At 44.0% G+C, this 26,232-nt stretch overlaps 1 protein-coding gene across 4 annotated transcripts in view; it reads left to right on the forward strand.

Annotated features, from left to right (window-relative positions):
• Positions 1–21,752, forward strand: part of LOC146191281 (sialin-like) — a 33,542-nt gene extending 11,790 nt beyond the window's left edge. For 3 of the 4 annotated variants that reach the window (XM_084601790.1, XM_084601791.1, XM_084601789.1), the window contains exons 6-11: positions 8,732–8,862; positions 9,850–9,999; positions 12,761–12,893; positions 14,502–14,657; positions 17,974–18,059; positions 19,819–21,752. In XM_084601790.1, coding sequence (XP_084457916.1) covers positions 8,732–8,862; positions 9,850–9,999; positions 12,761–12,893; positions 14,502–14,657; positions 17,974–18,059; positions 19,819–20,046 — 884 coding nt within the window. In that variant the 3' untranslated portion in view covers positions 20,047–21,752. Of the gene's footprint in view, positions 1–8,731; positions 8,863–9,849; positions 10,000–12,760; positions 12,894–14,501; positions 14,658–15,575; positions 15,729–17,973; positions 18,060–19,818 lie in introns of all 4 variants that reach the window. The other variant, XR_014706632.1, reaches the window with a different exon arrangement.
• Positions 21,753–26,232: the final 4,480 nt, after the last annotated feature.

Below are 26,232 nucleotides of genomic sequence, written 5' to 3' on the forward strand. Positions count from 1 at the left end.
GCCTTGGCTGAGCAACTTCTCTCTCTAAATGTTTTAAATAGTTCTGGTAGGAAACTGCTGACTGTTTCCAGCTATACGCTAACTGTAAAATGCTTCTCTCAGTTAAACCGTTCAATTATTTGCACTGAAACCTGGTGCACAGATAACATACAACTATATGTCATTTTTAATAGTACCAGTTTGAATAGTGCACTTGCTTAATTTAATCAGAATGAGGAATTCATGTCATCTGCAGAATAAGCATCACAAAATTATAAACTTTCACATAATTGACACTGGTCATTCCTGCCGGTGATAGACTTTTGAACACAGATTGGCATAAGGTAGGATGTTTAAGATGTTAAATGTGCTGTGTGAAACCTTTCTGGGTGGCCCATTCGGCTACAGTAGTTTTTTCCTTCTCCACATATTGTCATGAGTTTGGCATCCACCTATGAAATGAGGTATAGAAGCCTGCCATACCTCTTGATTTCTCCCTGTTGTTCAATAAGTTCAAAGTTTGTGTTCACAGTTAATGCCCATGTACTATTTGTATCCCTCTGCAATGTTACCTTTGGGCCCCACAGGGCTCTTAAATAAATCGTTTATGCATTAGAAAGGTACCATATAGATGCTGTTTACCTTGCACGAAACAAACTATCGGTAAATTCTTTGCAAGGCTTTGGGGATAGTTCACTCACAGTGGCTGGACCTTAGCAGCTTTGAGAGTGGGGAGTGTATGACGTTGCGGTTTGCAGTTGTAGCGGCTAGGGGCCACATGTATCAGTTGAGTTCCCAGGAGACAGGCCCGCTACTTCTGTATTTTAGTGTGCCATTTGCTTTTACTTGGGGGCCTTCGGCTATGGTTGGCCTTGACAGCTTGAGAGATTGCATTATAATCGCAGCAATGTTAAAAAAAAAATTGCTCCTGAGTCCTCAAATTCCCTCTTTCATAGTATTCATGCAAATGTCTACATTGCCAGTAGAATCAAACAAGAGAATTTGGCTGCCGACACATAATTCAACGAGGAATGCTTAAATGTGTGGTTTCTCACGGAATCGCAGGAAACTAGGAGCCTTAGCTGTGCTTCTGTTGTATCCTCTGCAGTGTTCTCAAAAATTGTCAAAGCAAATTCAAAGCCTCAGGGGACCCTAAAATTTGTTACTGTGATCTACCATCAAGCAAAAATGTTTGGCACGCATTGCTACGCAGCTTTTCGCTGTGAGGCAGTGACAAGGGCAGCCAGTGGCAGCCGAGCTCCAGGGCTGTTGCGTGCGTGCTACATTTCGAAGAGGAAGATTAGAGCGGAGAAATAAAGCTCAAGCTGCTTGAGGTCGGGGGCAGTTATGCAGCTTCCTTTGTATCCAAGTGAACTTGCAAATAGTTGGTCCCTTTGCAGCAGCAAAGAATGCCTATCTGGTGCTCTCCATTGTTGGGTGAGTAGTGCATCAGGGCAGGGCATGTTGAGTACTTTGCAGGCTGAGGAGACACGTAGACATAGAGATTTGACCTTGGAAGATGGGGAAAGCAAACAGTGGAGAAGGCAGTTGGGTATAAGGAAACCTATGCTGCAGACTGCGGTTTCGGCTTCAAAGCATGTTAGCAGAAGGAGTTTTGGGTTTATTATCAGCACAATTTTGCCACCTGGTTTTAAATGTAGGCATTCACTTGGCCGAAATATTTTCTGGGGGCCCATTGCTACTTGCATCTTTTGCAGATGTCTGCAATACTCTGAAATGTATAGTCGCTGACCGTTTTTTCGGACTTGGCGGGACCCAGGAAACGGTCCAAATAATAGAACAGTCCGAAAAATTTGTGAGCCTAAAAAAATTCACTTTTCTGCGAAAAATCTGCTTTACAAATCGCAAACTTCACCGCCCCTGATGTTTCGTTTATGCATTGATAATATAAAGTTAGTCCTTATAGCATAGCACGATCTGCTACTGTTGTCTGCTTCCGCACGCCACACATGCGCAGGCGCTAGTGCGATTCAATACAGTGGGCGCAGCCGCCAGTGCACGCGACACGCGCTAATTGGTGCCGACGCAGCAGGCGTGCACATTACCGGGAATCGCGAACTTGCTCAAGGCAGTCACCGCATGAGCTGTGGTGCCCCGCAGAAGCGGATCATGCTAAGCTGTCATCACTGTATGCCCCGTGCAGAGCGGCGGCCACACCGCTTGTGGCGGAGTTGGTAAGCAAATACGGCAGCGGAGGCGGCCATGTTTTCTGCTAGCCGTGAGTTTCAATGGAGTCGTCATATCACGAATTCGTTTCCCCATGGTGTTTGCATAAACAGCATCTGCTGCCATTGCAGTGCGACATGAACTACAGATTATCTCCAGCAATAGTTTTTTTCTTGGATAAATATTAGAAAGCTATAAAAAACACACAGGAGCTTGTATTTACTCATCCAAATTCGGCAAGCGTATGACCGAAAGTGTACTATTTGAGACCTTTTGTATTAACAAGCCGTTTGGGATTCCTCTCATATTTTGATATGAAAGCACTTGAAAGAATATTGGCACGCCATCGTGAATTTTCTGACGATCACATTCATTTTTAGATGTAGAAAACAAATCATGTTGGTTACTGCGTAAACCTATAATACTATATCATTTACTTAGTGCAGTGCTGCATATTTTTGTGGCAAATAATTTTGCAAGTCATTTCACAGTTCCTGAGCACAAAGGAAAGATGGAGAAATGAGCATGAGGTACGACATTTAATGAATTAAACACGATTCTTTGAGAGTATGGTACATACATTTAATGGCCGATAAGTGGTTCTTGTTAAGAACCGCATGTCTAAATATTTTGTCTTTTTAGCTAAGTTCGCGAGCTTCACGAAGTTTAGAATTTATCAAAGATTGTAAGCGCTCGCTTATCGCGTTTCAGCCATTTCTGAGTGTACATGCTATGAAACGTGTCATCACCGTGATCCAAATTCGATCGTCACGCTTGCTTAGTTCAGTTCAGTTCAGTTCAGGCTTTCCCCTCAACCTTTCCCAACATCAAATCTTTCTCCAGCGACTCCTCTCTTCTCATCAGATGACCAAAGTAGCTGAGCTTTAACTTTAGAATTTGACCCTCCAATGAGCAGTCAGGGTTTATGGTCGACAATATCGACTGATTTTATCTTCTGGCAGTCCAAGGAACTCTTAAGAGTCTTCGCCAGCACCACAATTCAAACGCGTCAATTCTTCGGCGGTCAGCCTTTTTCACAGTCCAACTCTCGCATCCATACATCACAACTGGAAAGACCATAGCACGGGTTATACGGATCTTGGTTGGCAGACTAATGTCTCTGCTCTTTACTAGGCGGTCAAGGCTAACCATTGTTCTCTTTCCCAGAAGCAGGCGTCTCCTAATTTCATGGCTGCAGTCTCCTTCCGAGGTAATCTTGGCGCCCAAGAACAGAAAATCTGTCACAGCTTCCACTTCTTGTCCATTGATGCTCCAGGACTTGATAGGGCAAGACGCCATGATCTTCGTCTTTTTAATGTTCAGTTTAAGCCCAAACTTCTCACTCTCTTCTTGTACGCGCATCAGAAGTCTCTTGAGTTCCACTTCACTTTCTGCCATTAAAGTGGTATCATCCGCATATCTAAGGTTGTTGATACGTTTTCCAGCAATCTTCACTCCAGCTGAAGACTCGTCCAGACCGGCCTTCCTCATGATGCACTCTGCATATAGGTTAAATAGGCAGGGCGACAGTATGCAGCCTTGCCTCACCCCTTTCTCAATCGGAAACCAATCAGTAAGACCATGCCCAGTTCTGACTGTGGCCTCTTGCCCTTCATAAAGGTTCCTGAGGAGACAGATGAGGTGAATTGGAACTCCCATCTCTTGGAGAGCTTGCCACAATCTGCTGTGATCTACGCAGTCAAACGCTTTCGCATAATCAATAAAGCAGAAGTAAATGGGTTTCTGGAACTCTCTTGCTTTTTCTATGATCCAGCGAAGGTTGGCAATTTGGTCTCTAGTTCCTCTGCCCTTGCGAAACCCAGCTTGCACGTTCGGAAGCTCCCGATCCACATACTGCTGCAGCCTACCTTGCAGGATTTTTAACATCACCTTGCTGGCATGCGAAATAAGCGCGATCGTGCGGTAGTTGGAACAATCTTTGGCACTGCCTTTCTTTGGAATGGGGATGTAAACTGACCTCCTCCAATCCTGTGGCCACTGCAGGGTTGTCCAAATCTTTTGACATAATGTATGCAGTGTGTTAACAGCGTCGTGGTTGAGGTTTTGAAACAACTCAGCTGGAATACCATCAATTCCGCTAGCTTTGTTCTTAGAAAGGCTGGCTAAGGCCCATTCAACTTCACTCTTCAGGATGCCCGGCTCGAGATCAGTAATCACAACCGTCCTATGTTGGGTTTGCACATCCGGGTCCTTCTTGTACAGTTCTTCTGTGTATTCCTGCCACCTCTTCTTTATCTCTGAGGCTTCAGTGAGTTCCTTGCCTCGTTTGTCCTTTATCACGCCCAGCTTAGCACAGAAGCTTCCTTTGATATCTTTGATTGTCTTATACAGAGCTCTTGTGTTCCTTAATTGGCTGTTGTCCTCAACTGCTTGACACTGTATGTTCAGGAAGGCATTCTTATCTCTCCTTGCTATTTTCTGAAAATCTGCATTGAGAACCTTGTATCTTTCTCTTTCCCCCATACCTTTTGCCATCCTCCTTTCCTCAGCTATTTGCAAAGCCTCTTCAGATAACCAGTTTGCTTTTTTGCATTTCTTTTGCTTTGGAACTACCTTAGTAGCAACTTTTTGTATTATATCACGAACATCAGTCCACATCTCTTCGGGCTCTTTGTCTTCTAGATCTAATTCTTGAAATCGATTCCTCACTTCCACAGCATATTCTAATGGAATCTGATCCAGATCATACCTGAAAGGCCTTCTAGTTTTCTGCGTTTTCCTCAATCGAAGCTTAATTTTGGCAACAAGAAGCTGATGATCGGTGCCACAATCGGCCCCAGGCCTTGTTTTTACTGCTTGTATAGCGCTTCTCCATCTCTGCCGGCAAATAATATAATCGATCTGATTCCTGTACAGACCGTCCGGTGAAATCCATGTGTACAGGCGCCTCTTGTGCTGTTGAAAATGAGTATTCGCTATGGTCAGGTTGTTTTCTTGACAGAACTCTACTAGCCTCTGCCCAGCTTCATTTGGCTCACCAAGACCGAACTTGCCTGTAATTCCGGATATTTCTTCACTCCCGACCTTAGCATTCCAGTCTCCTATGAGAAAAACGACGTCTGATGATGGGGTGCGGTCTAAAAGGCATTGTAGGTCTGCATAAAATCTCTCAACGTCAGCTTCTTCAGCAGCAGTGGTCGGTGCATAGACTTGAATAACTGTTATGTTGAAAGGGTGACCTTGGATCCGAAGAGAAATCATTCAGTCGTTTTTGGGGTTGTACCTTAGCACTGCTTTGCCCATTCTTCTGTTTACTATGAGAGCGACCCCATTCCTTCTCTTGGATTCGTGCCCACAATAAAAAACGTAATGGTCGCCGGAGTTAAATTCTCCCATTCCGGTCCACTTGAGCTCGCTGATACCCAAGATATCAATGTTCAACCTGTCCATTTCTCGCTTGACGATATCCAGTTTACCTTGCGTCATAGATCTTACATTCCAAGTTGCTATGTGATATATCTCCTTGCAACATCGGACTTTCCGGTCGCTTCCCGACACATCCACAGCTGAGCGTCCTTTTGGCTTTAGCCCAGCCGCTTCATTCGTCCTGGAGCTACTAGGAATCGCCCTTTGTTCATCCCCAGTAACATGTGGGACGCCTTCCAACCTGGGGGGCTCATCTTCCGGCGCCATATCGATAATGGTATTGTGACTGGCCATAGGGTTTTCTTGGCAGGAAATACTGGAGTGGGTTGCCATTACCTTCTCCAGTGAATCACATTTTGTCAGAACTCTCTGCCGTGACCTGTCTATCTTGGGTGGCCCTACACAGCAGAGCTCACGACTTCATCGAGTTTCGCAAGCCCCTCCGCCACGACAAGGCAGTGATCCATGGGGGGCTTCCGGCTATGCTTGCTTAGTTAAGCATAGCCTATTAAGATCAGAGCGTGATTGCATTGTCGGACCCCGTTCGCATCACAATTCATTAGGTATACCTTTTTTAAGCTTGAATCGGTGAGCCGTCGCAACCTATAAGTGCATGTCTGTCTTACAACACGAATATCCCGGGCTTGACGTCCACACCCACTCATTGTCGACTCAGTTTTCATTTCTGCTCAATTATTTTCCTTTCGTTACATAACTTCCTTGAGAAATTTAGCGTAATATTTCAAACCGTTCCTGAATTTTCCATCAGGATTTTTAGCCCTTGGTCAATGACAACACTGACTGGATTTTCTGCGGCATGGGACCCTTAGCGACATCGCACTAAAGTTTTGTAAATTCGTCTGATGAAGTGGCATACCTATAAGAGAGTGGTGTTGGCATGATGCAGCGACGTGTGGTGCAGGATGTCTTATATATTGTGTCAATGCGCACCAGCATGAGCACATGTGAAAAGAGCTTGCAAAGTAAAAGCAGGGTAAATGAAAAAGAAAAAGAAAACAGTGAATATTCGGTTGAAATGATTTGTCGATGCTGCATACCCAGTGGCGTCGCTAGGGTCACCCGCACTAGGTGCGGAGGCGCGCCAACAGGTGTCGTCTATAACACGCTCCCGCACAGTGGTTTCCGATAGGTAACGGGTTAATGCTGGTGTTTTCAGGATAGACACATGTATGTAGGCTGGTCCAACATTAAAATAGCGTGTAGTCTCTGGCATAAACTAAGGCATGTATTTTCAAGCACTCCTCACAGCAGAATAATTTGTCCTGTGAGAAGATCACACTTGCCAGTCAGTGTCTCAATGGCATCAATGCGTCAGTTTGTGTGTCTTTACACAATAAATCATATTGCCCCCCCCCCCGCCCCTTCCTCGCTCTCACTGCCCAGCTGCACCCCCTTGAGCGCTGCACCAGGTGTGGACTACACCCTCCGCACCCCACTCACAACGCCACTGAGCATACCCACAATTAAGCGGGGCTCAACATTGCAGCTGGTCATTTAGTGATTGTTTGTAGGAGGCATCCGGTGCACATACACATTAGTTTCTCCCAAATGGCTGCAGCATTGTCATTGTGTTCGCTTCTACACAAAAAGGCACCTTAATTTTATGCTTCAGGATGTCATAGAAAAAATCAGCAGGAGCTGAAAGAGCAAAAACAAAAAACACTGCCACAAACGTCTGCAATTCTTGCCGCGGCACGTTAACAATGGTGATTCCTATCCTAAAAGGACTTCCGAAAACTACTGCTAAGTGGCTTTCAGTGCCGCCCCGATAAGCAATACATGTAGTGTATAACCCTCGAGTTAGAATATCTCGACCGCTCATGCGTTCGTCATGTCCATGCCACCACGGTGTACTATGACACAACTACAAGTCATACTCATTGCGAACCCATGCACGTGCCGCGCAAAGCAGTAAAATTCAATTTTCCATGGTTAACGATGGTAGTGAAAGCAGCGAGATGGAATTGACGAGAAAAAAGCGAACGTGACAAAAGCATTCGTGAATGCACCGACCCCCTCCCCACCACTCCCGCCTTCCGCTCTTCCCCAGGGCGGTGGCGGACAGTGGGCATGTTTCAGTTTCAGTCCAATTGCGCGCTCTTTGTAGGCTACCACGGTGAAAACGACAAGTGTTCCCTTATTGCCGTTTCCTCAAAAGGCAACGATGAACCGAGAGTCAAGCTAGTCCGTCCAAATGATTCTGGTTAGCCTAGCTTTCACGGCCGCGCAAATTCATTTGTTTGCAAAAAATGCCCACTCTCGTCTTTATCATGCGGAAAAAAGGAGCCGTCAGCAAAAAAAAAAAGAACAATCTCTGCAGTATTGCTGGCACCAAATTTGGCCTGAAAAGTCATAATTTTGGACACCATAGAGTGAAATATCGGTTGTGAAAATGTACATATTCCTATGGGGCGTGTGACTGTTCCTGAATGAAATCCGAAATATCGCCCGAGTTCAAATTATTGGAGTCCGAAAAATCGCTTGGCTACTGTACCTCAAGATGCCAGTGGCGTGCTTTGGTCCGTGAAGTAATGTTCTCTGCCAAACTATGTAAAGGACACGTCTTCGGTGAGCGTGCTGAAAACAGTGTGAAACAGTGCTGTAAATTGTGTTTCGTGCAGAATTTCACCTGTGTTCATATTCATCTTCATTTCTTTCGTGCTTGCAAAAGTATGAAATTATGCCATTTCACCTCGTTCTGTAATCTAAATTACACTGGTATCATCAACGCGCAAGAAGCCTCCTAAACGACAAATGGTTTCTGCTACCAAAGTCACCGGACATTCGGGTGACGCTTGCAAGCAGGTGGGTTCCGCATCATATGCTTTCACTATATCAAACTCTCTGCATTATTCACAAGAACTGATCTGGCAGAGTTTCGAATGAGTCTTAGTGCCCCAGAAAAAAATCATGTTGGGAAAGCACTCTGCGTGCCACAGAATTGCAGGCGATAACTTAGTTACGCATGTGGCTACTGCCTTGCCAGTATTTTACTCCTTCACTGATATAGCCAGTGTTATCTGCTATAACTGCACAAACTTGAACTACCGCCACTCGGCAAGCCGCTTCTGCGGAAGTTGATGCAGCTGACGTTGATATAGGTTATAGCCACATTAAATGAGGATGCTTGTTCGTTTTTTGTTTTGTTTTTTTCCAGGTTTTGCAGGCGTAGTGTGGTTCGTAGCGTGGTGCTTTCTGGTATACGACACGCCCAGCCAGCACCCCAGGATATCACAAGAAGAATTGGAGTTCATCATTTCAAATCAAGGGAATGAAATGGCACAATTGGTTTGTCCGGCTTTCTTTCCTTTCTTCTGAGTGTGTTTGTTTTCTCTCAGGCTTATCAACAGGAAATGGGGCAGCCATAGTTTCAAAGTCTATTCTGCCTAACTTTGCGGCTCTTTATTCTGCTAATCAGGAAGTCACTCAATAGGATTTGTTTCTACTAATGCTTTCCTAGAAATATGTTGATTGAAGAAAGCTTTGTGCAGGTAATACACTGTCATTAACTGAAAATGCTAGACTTTTACTCATAGCTACGTTGTTGTTTTTCTCTTGTTCAATTTGTGATGCATATAGCAAGGAAAAGTTGTGCATTCAGGGAACTTTATCTAATGCCTGCACTGATCTAGATCATACACACTTCAAGTGATATGCCTGTCATGCATTATTATATGCTGCCACTTTTCTTTTACAGATGTAGCTTTGCAGTGCGGTGTTAGTTTTATGAGACAACGCACTTGAAATGTAAAGTTTAATGAGCTGGCTACATTAATTGCTAGCTAGTATTAATAGTGGGCTAAGTTTTAAGTGTTGCTGCTAGTTGCATGACATTTGTTTTTGCTTTGGTTGCAAATTGTGAGAAAATTATGCACTACGCTATAAACAGACTCACAAGGAAGCAGGGCAGCTAACGTACGCAGGACAAGCGCATGTTATTAAGTGTACATTAGTTATCCTGCTTCCTTGCGTGTCTTTTATAGTGTAGCACATAATTTTCTCAAAATGTTCAACCAACTTGCAGCTCTGCAAACGAGAAAGGCTCATTTCACAACTGGGCCCAATAGATACAGCCTGACACCTAACTGTGCAGGCACTTCTCGGGGTGGTATTTCTGGGTCACTTTCTTCAAAGGTGTGACATGTTGTTTCGCTCATATCACGTGCTGGTCCTATGATTTGACTTTATAATGTAGCTAGCTGAAAAAAAACAAACTTTTGCAGTGCGTGGCACTTGTTTCCCCACATTGTATTTTGGATTTCTCTGTCCCTACAGAAGCGGAAGGTTCCCTGGCGCCAGGTGTTGCTTTCTATCCCTGTCTGGTCGGGCGTCCTTTCCCATTTTGGCTTCAACTGGATCCACTACATCTTCCTCACTGAAATGCCCACATACTTGACATCAGTTCTGCATTACAGCCTTGGAGCAGTGAGTGCTGTTGCCCAGACTTGGGAAAGCATCAGCCAATTGGCGTCAGTGTCACCTTTCTTTTGAGCCGCAAATAGTAATATCTCATTAATTGAAGCGCTATTCATTTAGAAATTCTGATCAGTACATAACCTAGCAGCATGTTCCTGGCCAGCGTTCATGTAATTCTGTGCTATCAAACATTCTTTAATTCAGCCAAGGATGGGCTTTCACTGGTTTCTAGGACAAGGGGTCATGTAGAGGCCTGCACTGTGAAACCACTATTACCTATATATACGTCCCCGAACCTTAATTGCATGTTACAGTGATGCTTGTGCAGATCAAGCATACATGCACAGTGCAGGTTATGGGGGTTATTCTCGCAAGAATGCGCCACGGGGGGTCTAGACGCTACAGTCGCCTTCTAGCCCCGACGTGCCAGCCCTAGCAGACAGAGCTGTGACCCCCAACCCGCAGTGCGAGAAGTCGCTACTGCGGCGGGTTCGAGCCAGAGGGGACAAACACCGAGTTACGCACTCGAACAAGCTTTAATCTGTCCGAGTAATTATACACGGCAAATCAACAGCACTAAAATACAACCGCCGTGTAGCAAGCGAACGCCGCGTACAGGGGTGAACTAAAGAAAGCGCGCCAAGGAGGTGAGAAGAAGAGTCTTCTCATCTGACACGGCTTCGCGCTCACATTCTGTTGCGGTAAGTGCCTACGGTCAGTGGGCGATTCTCGGTGACGGCGGTGGTCTCCTCGGCGGAAATCATGAACCGCGCGCGTGCGCATTCAATCGCCGAGAGTCTGGTGTGGCAGATGCACTCCTCGACACGGAACGGGAGAGGAGATCTCCCGGTTACGCCGGCAGGCAAGAGGGAAGCCCGCGACAGCGTCGCCGCAGGGCCCGGGAGGCGGCGGGGGGTGGCCAGCATGCCCTCTCCCCTCCGCCAACCTCTCTACCAGCGCGCGTAACCACGCGTGCTAATTATGCGCGGGCGTTATAAAGGAGGAAGGGGATTGTGAATCCCCACAAGGTGCGACAGCGATTGGAATTCTACCATCGCTGAGCAATAGCCACTGCTATAGCGTACGCGCATTGGCCAGACTCATTTCTTTTTTCAATTTACTTTGCACATTGCTGGTCTTTTAGTTGTTTTAACGTGCTCACACAAGGGTTTCCACAGCGGCGAAAAGTCGTCTGTCTTCATTTCTGTCCAGTCCCTCTGTAACCTTAAAGAGCCAATAACTTGGCCGTGGGTGGAGGGGCAAAGAGTAGATACATCATGCACTGGAGGCGAATAACCACCTGTAGCCAGTGACGTGCTCCCACTTCACACAGCTCAGCCAGTCAGAGCATGTGCGTCATAACAGCTGCAGCCGATAGGAAGTCACACATCATTGGATTGCACAATAAAAGAGCAGGATGAAACACAGCTGCATCTAAATGGGGAAAACACTGTGTATGCTTCTAGTCTCCCAGATGTCTTAGTAGCGTGTCAGAACAAGTTGTGCTGGTTTCAACAGAATGAGCATTGACAGCTCAGACAACAATGTGAGCATGAGTCAATAAAAAGCATATAAAACTGGGGCTAATCATTAAGCACACAGTATTTTGAAATTAGCTCAAGCTAAACTGTTCATTTTCGTTTGTTGTTTGGCAGCTCTGTTCTTACGCCTATGCAAATTTCCTTTCTTGCTTGCATCCACACGCTTCCTTTGTTTTTCAAGTATACTGAGACTGTATGCTTTGCATGAACTGACACATTCTCAGAACATGAGGGGGCCCCATTTGTGAAGAGGCTCCACTGATATTGCATCACCCTACAAAATGTGGTGTAATATAATAATAATTGGTTCACAGGAAAGGAAAGGTGCCATATCTGTCATACTTGTTTCTGTGGACACCTGAACCAGGCCATAAGGGAAGGGAGAATGGTGGGAGTTAAAGTAGAAAGAGAGAAAGGAGAGCCCTAGTGGAGGGCTGTGGATTAATTTCAACCACATGGGGATCTTTGGAACCCGAGTACTCGGGCACAGTAGTCCATAGTAGTCGGGTGTCTCACCACTGCACCACCCCGGCAGGGCTGGTAGTGTAGACACTTAGGTTTTTCAAACATTTCCTTGACAGCACAGATGTTAACAAATTAAGCACTTGGCAAATCCTGAAAAGGTTGCTGTTGCTTGGTTTTCGGGTTTCAGATGTAGACATATACAGTAAGCATACATAGTCCAAACATCCATTACATAAATTTACTGTGATTTTTAAGATTGGCAGCTGGTTTTTATAAGGACATTCAATAATTTAATCTTTTGAATAATTCAGACATTATTTCTGATCCAAGAAAGGTAGAATTGATGCAAGTTTACGTAAATGTAAACCGCATGTCAAAACACGTCTTTCTAATTATGAAGGGTATACTGAAAGGGATACCTATGCTAGCTGTAGGACAGTAGCTCTATGCGTTTTTTGTTCTCAGTTATCTTGTTTTAGTCAGCGTGAAACTGCAGCATTTCATTATTCTGGTAGACTTTGTTTCGAACGAGGTAGTAAGCAACAAAAATTGCTGGAGTCTCTGGCATCTGAATTATAATGGCTTGCACTGATTGTCTAATGCCGTGGCTTCTGTTACAGTAGCAAAATTTTTTGCTGTCCATAATGAGAACTGCCACTTCTGTATGTTAGAAAGGCATCTGTTTTTAATACTGTAGTATTTGCTTCTCTCGAACGGGCAGCACCCAAAGTTTGTGTGCGTGTTTGTGTTGCGGTGCCTTGCAGAACGGACTGCTTTCAGCAGTGCCTTACATTCTTGGTGCCATTCTGTGCTGTGCTGCTAGCCTGGCAGCTGATGTCTTTCGAAAACGGGGCACCATGTCCATCACAAACAACAGGAAGCTGTTCAACACCTTAGGTATGTTAACTTTCTTTTGAGTTGCTGTGGTTTTGTGTATGTCAACTTTCTTTTGAGTTGCTGTGTTATTGTGTATGTTAACTTTGTCTTGAATTGGTGTGAAATTTTGTATGTTAGCTTTCTTTTGAATTGCTGTGGTCTTGTGCACTGTATGCACGAACTTGTTCCCTCATAAGGGTGCTGTGCATTTCTTGAGTAGCATACTGCTGCATTCTTTTTTCATTCAAATAAAACGGTGAAAAGGGAGAGGGCAAGTGAAGGAAATACTACTTGAAATGGACAGAGGCCAACTACCAACTGGTTTATTTCTTGGAAGAGGAGCTGAAATGGCTGTTTACATCTTAATATACTTTGTTCGTGGAGGCGGGCAGCACTATGAAATTGAAGGACACATATTTGGAAAGAAATATTTTGCATAACAAAAGGAGGTGACTGAAGTGTTAGGAAGATAGTGACACAATTAACCCAAACTGCCTATTTGTTCATTGGAAGCTGGGGCATGAAGGAATGCAAGGTAACATGAAAGCTTTGTTGTAACACACGCACATGGTTTTGTATCAAAATGGTGATGCAGTTCTTTGTGCAGCTTTCAGATTGGTGTCATACCATTTCGCTTCACATTTAGTGTCCATAAACTAGTCTAGTTGGGGGCTAGCTAGCGACGGGAATTCAAACTGACAACATATGTACCGCCAATAGTATACCATTAATTGCTAAGCATAGGTGTCCACCGAGAAGTGAGTGTGATATTGGGCCGTCCTTTCCGCAAAAAACCAAGCCAACTAAAAGACCTGAGGGTAAAGGCAATGATGCTAAGGGCGTATTCCCATCTCCTCTTTAGATGAAGTTTAAGTTGTTAAGCTATTTTTCCTTCTGTACGTAAAAATACTTTGGGGGTAATGAGCCTGAATGATATGCTTTTCATTTGTTTATAGTTGCACAAACACAGAAAAGGCTTTTTTTTTTATTGTTCTTACCAGGAAGTGGCATTTCTTTGAGGCACCACATGAAGTTAAAGAGATCGTGTAAGCTTTTGGAGCAATACCTTTATAAATGTTATAAAATATAAGCATATAAGCATATATAAAAAGTTGAAAAAGAATGTTTCATAAAGTGATAAAAATAATTTCGATCCATATTCATCAGAAAATGCACCACTTCTCTCGGAGGTTGCCAAGAATGAGAAAATACCTATAGCTTCTGTCTGTAATATGTAAAGATTACCAGAGGTAAGAAAATATCCATAGCTTCTACCTGTAATAGCCACATAACAAGTGTAGGCTGCCATTTTGTTTTTCGTACATAGGCCCTCATTATGTGTCAGGTGTAGTTGAAGCACTGGAACTGAATTTTGCTTGCTCTCTTTTTAGCAATTAACTGTAGCAGACCATCCAAACTGTTATTGTGCACTAGCAAAGCTTGGAAGTGACAAGTAGGGAAGAAAAATGCGTGTGAGTAGGGTAGTATGTTTACGGCATGGATGGTAGCTTGTAATGTAATCTATGTACCATTGTAGCTTACTCATGCTAGAGCTTTCCATTTTCTACTCATTTTATGCTGCTTTCATGTTGCTCTCCCCCTCTCTATTTCCCCACATGCCACACCCAGGTGTCTTGGTGCCTGGTCTGTTTCTGTTGCTGGTGCCCTTGGCTGGGTGCAATGGCTTCTGGAACATGGTTCTACTCGCTGTTGCTGGTGGCTTCCACGGAATGGCTCACAGTGGCTTTATGGCAGCTTTCGTTGACCTTGCACCTGATTTCGCCGGTGAGTCTGTCTTGTAATACGAGCAAGCACACAACTGCTCCCTGAAAAATTGCCTACTCGCTGTTTGCCCTCGGGCTCGCTTTGCTGCATGAACGTGCACTGCTTAAGGGTGACAGTCTCGCAGGCATGCCAATTTCCTCTCGCACATTCTTCTGCCTGCCGTAATGCTTTGCTGCAAATACTTTTGACAAGCATAAGGTACAGCACTAACTTGTCGGTACGTCAGGGTGCTTGACACATGAATTATGTTTTTTTTTTTTTTTTTTTTTTCCACGAAGCTTATGAGCTACCATGTGAGGTTTTTGCAGTTCCTTGTCTGTTATTTGAGAAACCTGTCATTTCACGTGAAAAAGTGTAGTGCATTTCTTCTTATACCTTGTGCCCATTGTCCTAATCTAGTGCAATGCTTGGTGTGGTCTCTGTGCATACTTTTCCTCATCTGCGGAAAGTTAATACTCTTCTAAATTTCTTCGCAGTTCCTCTAATTAGGCTGTCTACGTGTCTGTGTTTGACTTGTAACTTATGCTGCCTCTTTAGAGCCTTGGTAGCTGCTGTGTAATAAAACGCCCTTTGAAGCACAACACAAATAGTTTGTACTTCTGTGTGGTAGCTTTAATGGCATTTCTACTGTCCATCTAGAACAGTGAGAGTTGTGCATCGTCTAATTGCTGGAGTGGTGCCCCGTGAGCTTGCAAGCCTATGAATATTAAATGCTACAAACAGCTCTGCGTGATGATGACCAACTTTTTAATGTGTTGCATGCTGGTTTCGTGATAGCTTCTCTAAGACTTAAGCTTTATATGCGTCTGGAAATTATATATAGTGTGTTGGACGTGGAATACTGTAGCTGTCATACTGATTGTGCAGTCTCAGTCGTAAATATCACGTCGATTTATGGTAGCCTTCAATTTGTTCCAGACTGTACAGCCGTCTGATGAGGCATTCAAAATACTGCAGATGTGCCACTATCTGTGGCGTTATGCCCAGGTAAAAGGGCAAAAGGTCACAGAAGCAAATAATCTCTTCAGAAAAGCTCAGTGCTGCAGATGAATGCAGTCTGTCTCCTCCGAGGTAAATACGCTGCTTCTATTGCTTGCTTCTTTTCCTCCTGTGTGATTTCCTGCTTACTTTTCTTAATCCTGCTGCCTTTCCTGTGCATACTTCTTAACTTGTAGTGCAGGGGCAATTTTACCTTCGCTAACAATATACCTAATACCTGTATGCTTTGCAGTCTTAGTTGGTGATGATGCTTTGCTGCGCTTATGTGCATTTTTTTTGGAACGGTGGCCCATATAATGGTTTTCATTGGTATCTGGAAAAAAATCTGAACCATACAGATCAGTGTGCTAATGTCCAGTAGAACCTCTTTGATATGTTTCTGGTTCATACAGTTGCCATTTCATTTACTCAAAATTGTGGCATTAAAAACTTAATAGCGTTGCAATGTTTTTCTCCCAATTAATATATACCCAGGTAGCACAATTTCCTGGTTACTACATTCAAAACTTTGATGAACTGTGTTTGCATGACACCACGTTTGGCATCCAACCGCTCATGTGTTAACATACGAGCGGGCTGAATCTCTGGGTGCACAGGAAACGACAAAGCGGTTTTGGCTTGCCACTGCCATTAGCAAACCAGGTTTTGTTGTTGAAGCTCTTCCGCGCTGACGACAATGCAAGTGTGGACTGAGTTCTGCAAGAACTGAAAAAGAAGCTGCCCATGTTTATCCCAAGAAATGCTAATCTACATTCTTACGATGTGAAAGTTTCATTTAGTGCCTTTGTGCCTGTTTCAAAAGTTACATTTTCGAAGTGAAGCAGTTTGGTTCATACATTTTCCCAGGGGATATTTTCTTTTCATCATTAAAACAAAACATCTCGTCGAGGTTGCAGTAATACAAAAAATGGGATCTTTAACGTGTGCTGACATCTAAACGCAGCTGGCGGCGGTCGGGATTGCAGTACTCGGGTTCAATGCTGCATTTCGATGAAGGCGAAACGAACAGCCATCCGTGTGCTGTGCGATGTCAGCACAGGTTAAAAATTTCCAGCTGGCCGAAATTACTCCTTAGCCCTCCACTACAGCCCCTCTTTTTCTCTTTCCACTTTCAATCCCACCTTCCACCTTCCTCCCTTCCCCTAGGGAGGGGTTCAGGGGTCTACAGAAACAAGTGTGACAGATATTGCGTCTTTCCCTTCCTGTGAACCAATTATTATTTATATTTTGAGGATCCAGGTACTACTTAGTGCACTGCGCTTTGTGTGATGTTTAAATGTCTTTCCCTGTATCAACGTAATGCCATAAAAACAGTGATGGATATTCATGCTTCAACATTATGCGACCCGTTAATAATCTCCCACTTTTTCAAAAAGCTTTGACAGCAGACAGCAGCACACATGTAGGGCTCTTCTTTTTGTGTGTAAAGTGCGGTTACCTAGTATTTAGTATTATGCACACTGGGAGAGGCTGATGACTGCAATTCTTTTTGGATGCATTTTTCTTGGTGGCTGAAATTTTTCATAAAAGCTATGGTTAATGTGAATGTATATTTAGGGCAGTAGAATAGTGTTGCTCGTTGCAAGCTTCAAACTAAAAATTACAATCTGAATTTGCGGCATTAGTCATCATGGGCTGGAGGGTGCTTTATAAAAATTTACTTAGAATGGACTTGTGCCTTTAAATGTACTGGTTGTTGCTGAGGTCATGGCAATTGACTTGTTGCCTCTTATATGCCTTGCCTTTCTTCTCTCACACCCCTAAGAAATTGCCTTCTCAGTACCATGTTTCTGTTTCAGCTGTAACTTGGCTCAGCCACTGACATTGGGACAGACAACACATTAGCTATCTTAATATATTAGACTAGTATATATAGCCTCGCAGTGTACTGGACAGTGTGTTTATTTGAGAAAAAGCAGATGCTGTTTCAGAACCATTGTTTTAGTCAACTCTGTCCTGCAGCTGTCTTGTTTTTTCATCTTCATTTTGTTTTCCTTGTAACCCATGTGAGCTGTGTGCCTCAGTGTCCATAAAGGCTGACTTACAAAGGAACTGAAAGGAGGCTTGTTTTGACAGTGGTCATTGACGTGCCTAGTGTTGTGGCCACAAGGAAACTCTGATCCTTGAGTGTGATGGCTCACAGATTATTGAAGCTCATAATTACACAGTAGGACAAGGACTTGTTTTACAATAAATTATGTGACGATTCGAATCTGCGCAAAAAAATATGCGTTCCCTGAAATTTCACAATTACACTGAGCATCTGTCAGACTATGTCCTTGTAATGGATCGTTCCTGGATGACTTTTTCGTGTCAGGTACCCTTCTGGGAATATCCAACGTTGCTGCCAGCATTCCTGGATTCGCCATACCCGCAGTATTGGGAGAGCTGCTCAAAGAACAGGTAACCAGGGCCCAATAACAATTAATATGCGTGCATTTTCACTTCCACAATAGGCCTGCAGTAGTTCGGTCTGCTAAATTTTGTAACCGTGGGTACTCAGAATGTTGCATGTCGCATACGAGATGATTCATGTACAAACTTTCATAGTACTCTTCTTTTTTTTTGTGCATTATAGACTTTTTATCGTCTGTTTTACTAGAACTGATTATTGACAGAAAAGTGGAGTCTGTTGAAATGAGAGGATAACTGTGCAGAAAGATCCAGGAATACAAAAAATACAAAAATACAAAAAATACAAAAATACCTTCTTAAATTATGTATCCTAATGCACTAGCTTTTCATTACCTTTCTGATCGTACTTTCTTTTTTCTTTTTTTTTTTTTTGCTACTGCAGACAACATTGCTGCCTGTGACTTTGTTGAGCAGTGTGCATATTCGTTATTTAGAGTTTTATTAAAATTTCATGAACAGCAAAATACAGTTGCACTACAGTAAATTCTTGTTAATTTGGCCTTCAGGGTACCGAAAAGATGTTTGAATTGTGAGGTGGCCATAAAATGTGCTGAAAACATTACATTACTGCACTTTTATCTAACAAGTACCAGACCCCACCGCTGTGGATCAGTGGTTAGGACACTCAACTGCTGAAGCTAAGAATGCTTGACCGCATCATGGTGGTGCAGTGGTCAGGGCGCTCGGCTACTGTGCCCAAGGATGCGGGATCAAATCTCGGCCATAGCAGCCACTTTTTGATGGAGGCGGAAAGCAAGACGGCCGTGTTCTATGCGATGTCAGTGCACGCTGTTAAAGAACCCCAAGTGGTCGAAGGTTTTGGAGCCCTCCATTACGTCGAACCCTATAAACTGTAACGATGCTGGTTCGATCGTGGCCACTGCGGCTGCTTTTCAATAGAGACAGAAAGTGAGACGCTCGTGTATTTTACAATGTCAGTGCATGGTAAAAAAACCTTAGGTGGTCAAAATTTCCGAAGCCCTACAATAAGGTGTCCGTCATAGTCTTAGTCAATTTGGGACATTAAACCCCATAAATCAAGTTGTACTTATAAGCACCTGGACAGTGGAAGTCTATACTTTACATGAGGACCAAGTGACATGATTTTTCATGATTTGATGTAATGCTTTGCTTGATGTACACTCTCAGGAATGTCAAAGAATTTCTTCAAAATCTCAAGTGCCTCAGCGGATAGACTTTGAACGGCTTACAATGCACAGTTTCAGCACACTCATAGAATGCAGGAAGCATGTGTGTGCAATAAAGGGAAACATGCGGAGGCATTAAAATGGCATGTCGGCATCGCTAAATAAAAATAAAGCCCACTGATGCACGTGCTCTATGGCAGCGGTGTTATAGTAAGAGTATAATAAACGCAGAACTGGAACTGTGCTGCTGCTGAGTTATATTTTGACAAAGGGGAACTTGTTATTGCTGTAGCTGCTATAGCGTTCAAGCTTCACATGCATGGGCACAGCTGTTCCATGCTGTTCAGGTTTGAATCATATCCGAAAATTTGAATTTAGGGGGGTCGAATGGACGAGTTTTTACTGTAGCAGGTTTTAATAATATCAGGCATGAATAGGTCACACATATTCACCTTCATCTTATACTGCCACCTAAACTTGATTTTGTAATTTTTTGACAAGATGAATTAAAGTGCTACATGCTGTAGGCCATTGCCATTTATTGTGATTCTTTTTGTTTTCAAGTTCTTATCGACCAGAAGCAACTTTATTTTTTGCAGAGCCCTCTTGAAGCATGGGCCCTGTTCTTCTACATAGGGAGTGCAATAGGAATACTGACTGGCTTGGAATTCATCTTGCTTGGCTCAGCAGACATTCAGAGTTGGGGAGTCGACACCACCTTTAAGGTTGTTGCCAAGTATGGCACTGCTCAAGATATTCAGCCAGCAGCTGAAGAAACACCGGAGCAGGGGAGCATCAATCAGCAATCTGCAAGCCTACACTTTTAGGGCAGCTTTTAGTGAGAGTGCTCATCTTTGAATGTTCGTTAAGTTTGCATACTTAAGTACAAAATGCTTTATACATGTATGTTTCTACTTTTCTTTTTTGAAAATGGACTTTGTAAATGGCATAAATCTAGGGTCCTTCAGAATTGGAATTAAAGTGCAGTGTCAGTGGGCCATCGTGCCGGTCTGGTGACATTTGACATGCATTATTGGCCCAGCAAAATGAAGAAGATAGGTTCTTATGCAGCTTAAGAAGCTTCACATTTATGGCCTTTTTTTGTGCCCAAGACACTTAGCATTTGTCAATGTCAGATTTTTGCCCAGTGGACATTCTGTGAAATGTTTGGCCACACTCACTCATAGAAAGCTACTTTTTATTTGGAAGCTCTTCTCGATGGCCTTTTCTGCTGCTTTGGCCTGCTACTTATGTAGTAGGTTTAAAGCTTGTCTACCTCTTTTGTGTGCCAGTTTCTAACACAAGGCAGCTGTGTATTGACAGCTTCACAGCTCTTGGGAGGGCTCTCTGCTCTATTAAATTTTTGTCATCGTGCATGCACATCTGATGGGCCGAAGTTGTGGATGGATTGCAGCGAACATTTGTATTACGCATTTTGTGTCATAATATTAACTACTCCAGCCTAGAAAAGAAGAGGTCAAAGGTAATGATATAAAGATTTCAGTCGCGGCTATTAATGAATGCTGAGTTGTGCTAGTTAGGGTGACATGCCCTCATTCTCACCATCTGCGATAGACATTGGAGTGTGGTTCGAACAAGCTAAGAATTTTTTTCTCCTATCTGTTGGAGACAGAAATATTTTTCTGGTGGTGGTTCTGGAATCTCGTTTCGCAGTTAATACCATGCGAGATGGTCATAATAAATTCCTAAGTAAACTGTCAGTGACATAATCTCATAATGAACAGGGGTGTAATAACATTATTCCTCATTATTCCTTCCTCTTACCGGGTTTTAGCTACCTTTAGTGTACTATTGTAAAAGTGCTGTTAATTGTTTCACTTGTATACGTTTGTTACAGGTTCTTATGAACAAGTTTGAGCTTTATTTATTTTAATTAACTAAACTAGCATCGGATTACTGCTTTGAAAGATGGATGCTTTAATTACAAAGGTTTGTAGGTTTGCTTTGTTGATTTTGCAATGCTGTTGAAGTTGAAGACATTGGAATTTTAAAAAAGCATGCCACACTTAATAATCTGGTTTTTAAAATATAAATTGGTGTTTATGTTTAAATAGTACAAGTTTAATATAAAGCGTCAGATGAAGCTTTTGATGCAAGTTCGGCTTGTTGAAATTGGTGATCAAATTTTTCAATGACTGTGTGTTGTTTTTAAATTTACATTATTATCTCTGCAACTTAATTTTGCTACAAACTGTATTTTTTATGCTGCACTTGGTTGCCACAATCTGCATGCAACTGGTTATTAGCCTTTTAGATGTTGTTTTAACATCCAGTTTGTTACCTTGGACATACCTGTTACAGCGTTTTCTGCGTATTATTATCTTAGTGGTTAGTACAGCCACTTTTAGGTGCCAACAGCAACTGCACGAGCCAAGCATGGGTAACAGACAACCTGACTATGATGTCTGTTTTTGTGCTCACTTTTTGTGCTCTAGGAAGTATTGAAACACAAGAGTGCCATCTTTGCTGCATCTTATTGCAATAAAACTTGAAATATGTGCCAATCTTGAAATTCTCATGTTTGAACTTTCCACATATGCTTATGAAATCTGGCAGTGCCTGTAGTTCTTGATACTGCTTCTATTTTAAACTGTTGATATACACCTCTGTCCATGCAGGGAGTGTAAGGTGCGGTTAGTAGTTCAACGGTTCAGTTTAAGTCAAAACCGATAAAATTTCACCGAGTCTAGCTCTTGAAATTCAACATCAACTAAAAAAGGTCAGCATTCTTGACATGCATATTGTAGCCAGCTAGTTGTGGAGTAGGAACTATGCTCAGTTGAAGTGGAAAATGAACAAAGTATGGAATATAGGGGCGTGGTGAGATGGTATATTATTGGGTTAAATCGTGTGCTTTGAGGTATTGCTTTACCATCTGACTTGGGTATGGAAGTGTCTACTAGCAAAGTGCTCTTCTCTGTTATTGCTTTTACAGCAGTTACTTTGTTCAGCAGATTTCTCTGCTTCATGTGAGGACATTGACTTGGAACTACAGCTAAGCTTCATGGATTAGTGTTGTGTTTGGTTTACTGTTAAGTGGAAGTTGCATTGCTGCCATGAACATGCTGATCACATGATGCACTGTCATCTCAGCTAAGCTGCACGATATCCTTATGCTGATAGGACAGCAGCCTTTTAGAAGTCAACTTCCATTTGCATTTCTGTCTAGCACTTCTGTCATTTAACTTTTGTCACCTTTCAATGCGAAATTGCTACTTCACAAAGTCTAACCAGCTCACTATCCACTGTGTCATCGAATTGGCAGGCACTGCTAACTCAGGCTTCACCATTAAGATGGGAGGGTGAGATCACAGTGCAGCCTTCCCAGGACCCTTGTATTCTGAGTTAGACATGTTGCCCCTAGATCGTCCACACACGTTCGTATGGTATGGTTTAAATGGGGCTCTCTGTGTCTCTCTTGAAAGCTTGGGCAACATATATCACTGTCTTCGTCACGAGTGTGCCTCTGGCAGATGATGGCAAGGAGACAGTGACAACGTCATTTACATTTGCCGTCTACCAAAACAAACTACAAAAAACAAGTGCTTTTGCATGTTGTACTAGGTTTATCCATGTCGAACATCTGCAGTTCCTTTTATAACGGCACTTCCTTCTGCCCTGCTGGGGTGGCGCGGTAGTTACGGCGCTCAACTACCGTTTCCAAAAATGCGGGATCGAATCCCGGCCTCGGCGGCCGCTTTTCGATGGAGGCGAAAAGCAAGGTGCCTAGGTGCTGTGCAATGTCAATGCACATTAAAGAACCCCAGGTGGTCGAAATTTCTGGAGTTCTCCACTACGGCATCTCTCATAGCCTGAGTCGCTTTGGGGCATTAAACCCCACAAACCAAACCAACCATTTCTTTCTGTAAGCATGGCTTTAAGTATGATCATTTATGCTTTAATGACTGATGAATGCTAAGGCTTAAAAAAGGTGTAAAAGTTGTCTTGTGACCACCAGGAATAATTCATCTTATGATTCAAAAAGAGCTGGTAATTCATGCGTGGAAAGTCATCTTTGAAAAAAGAAACTCAATATTGCATTCTAAACTGGACTCATGAAGGTTCACCGTAATTTCAAAAATAAAAACTGAAAAGTCCAACCCATAGATATGATACATTGATTGTGTAAAGCTACGTGACTTAACGCTTTCTTTATTTATGCATGGGACTTGTATCTGTCATTGTAGCAATGGGGCTTACATACTTGACGCCTTATGTGCACAACATAACTTGCAGCAATGTGGAATAGCTGTCGCAAATATCGGTGGGACAGTCTTGCAGCACTGTGGTGGGGAAGAACCCCCCTGGACAGAGCAGTCACTGCTGCTAATGGGTTCAGGCAAAGCCACCTAGATCATGTGAGAGCAGGTGGTGTAATCCTGTCCATACCTTTGCTCTAATTTCTGAATCTAATCAAGCAGTCACTGTGTGACACGGACACAAACCAGCATCCTTTTTGTGGTAATGGTTGTTCTGATGGGAACACATTTAAATATCATGGCTGGATGGTGTCAGTGCCAGCACTTAGAAGGCCCATAAATGTTATCGGAATTTACCGGCATCCTTGATATACTCCCTCACCTTACCTTCACCCTCCAGAAGTGTCATCTACACTCCAACACCACCCTCCACAAGCATCATTACACACCCATGTCGGCCATTCAGAAACAACCTCCACTACTAACCCACCTACAAGGCCTCAACCTGCTAGAGGCCCACGCAGAAGTAGAATGAAAAGCAATTGGGGGCGATCAGTCGAACAGATGCAGATGAAATGCTTTTGCATATTTATTCGCTCGCAAATCTGTTCTAATTCTGATTATATTCAAATCGCTTCGTGCTGGGTAATTCTTGGTCACTTTCATTTTTCCTTTAAGGCTGTTTCACATGTAAGTGAAAACGCACGCGCTTTTCCCGCTGAGGCAAATTGCAAAATTGGTTTATGTGTAGGGAAGGCATACAGGTATCTGTCAATCTCCTTGGTGGACACTTGCACCGTGGGCTGCAAAGGTAGGGAGGAAGGTGGGATTTAATGAAGAAAAAGAGATGTGGTACTTACTAGAGGGCTGCTGAATAATTTCTATCGCCCAGGCGAGGCGCAGAATCCTGTAGAGGTGCCGGGGTGGCTCGATTGATTGATTTATTGGAAGGGCAAAGCGCGGTAACTGTCTCACGTGTTTTCTGTGGACACCTCAACCACGCCATAAGGTAAGGGAGAACGGTGGGAGTGAAAGTGGAAAGAGGAGCCGTATATGAGGGCTACGGAGTAATTTCGACCACCTGGGGATCATTAACGTGCGCTGACATCGCACAGCACACGGACACCTATTCATTTCGCCTCCATCGAAACGCAGCCGCCGAGGTCGGGTTCGAACTCTGGTGCTCCGGCACAGTAGTCGGGCGTCTTACCACTGCACCACCCCGGTGGGGTGGGGTGGGTCGATGCATGGTTAGGGCGCTTGGCTACTAAACGGGAGTACTTGGGTTTGAACCCGACTAGGCGGCGGCCGTGTTTCGACAGAAGTGAAAAACGCGGCCTCCGCTTTCGGGTTCAAACCCAAGTGCTGCGTTTCGACAGAAGGGAAACATTGTCGTTTTTGTGGCTGTAGGAAGAAGGAAAAGAAAATGCACGGGCCTGCTACTGACTGTGGTTGAGCCGTCTCCGCTGCGGACAGATTGATTTATAGGGAGGGAAAGGCGCGGTAACTGTCTCACTTGTTTACTGTGGACACCTCAACCGCGCCGTAAGGGAAGGGATGAAGGTGGGAGTGATAGTGGAGAGAAAGAGGAGCCGTGGTAGAGGGCTACGGAGTAATTTCGACCACCTGGTGATATTTAAGGTGCGCTGGAGGGTCCTTTGAGGGCCCCGGTTCTCCCTGATGGGGCTGGGACAGGCAGGTCATCGCCGCTTGCGGCGGGGGCTAGCCTGCCACAGAATTTTTATCTGTTGTAGGCCGTCATTGCGTGGACGACGGCTGTTGTTGCGGCGCGCGTTTTTCTCTCCCTCTTCCTTTTCTTTTTTCTCTATTTTCTCTTCTGTCTGCACGAGGCAGCCGAGGTGGCTCAGCTACAGAGCCAGTATAGCAGGCCCGTGTATTTTCATTTCCTTCTTCCTACAGCCACAACAACAAATCGCACAGCACACGGACGCCTTGCGCTGACATCGCACAGCACACGCTGCGGACAGAAAGTAGCAGAGAAGAAAGAAAAAGAAGAGAGAGAGAGAGAGACGCGCGCCGCAACAGCCGTTGTCCACCATGTAAGCGGTGGCGGGTGCAATGACGGCCTACAACAGATAAAAACTCGGTGGCAGGCTAGCAAGCGGCGTTGACCTACCAGTCCCAGCCCCGTAGGGCCAGGAACAGCCACCCTTCACCACCACCTCCATCTCCCCTCTGAAGGGAAACGCAAAGGCGTCCGTGTGCTGATCCTAAGGTGGCCGCAATTATTCAGGAGCCCTACACTAAGGCATATCTTTCTCTCCTTTAATTCCCACCTTAATTCCTCCCTTCCCCTATGGCGCGGTTTAGGCTCACGAGAACCAACGTTACTAGAACAAACTCGGATTTTGTAGTAACGAGAAAATTACTTGTGATAGATGCTGCGCCTTTCATTTCCTATGTGTGCATTTTTACAACCAGCCGCTATGGCTCGAGCGGTCGCTGCGCAGTACCATATGTAAACTCCTGTATACCTACTCCTTCCAAGTTTAAATTTAGAGATGATTTTCCTTCTCTACACTAGCGGGACTCGGGACTTTGAATAGAGGTACGCCACTGGCGCCATACAGTTTTCGGGCACTCAACGCAACGACAGAATCACGGTGGACAGTATCGAATTGAATGATTCGAGTTGGAAAGCCATCTGCCCTCCAAAAGCATACGACCACAATTGCCTATCATGAACTGCCACTATCCGCACGCCAAAACAATTGGGAGAAACCGCGCTGCCAACACGCATCAAAATCGAGGATAGACCCAACTACATTGTCG

This window comes from Amblyomma maculatum, chromosome 4 (genome assembly GCF_055883805.1).
Source record: "Amblyomma maculatum isolate TAMU_Amacu chromosome 4, ASM5588380v1, whole genome shotgun sequence".
Taxonomy (NCBI): domain Eukaryota; kingdom Metazoa; phylum Arthropoda; class Arachnida; order Ixodida; family Ixodidae; genus Amblyomma; species Amblyomma maculatum.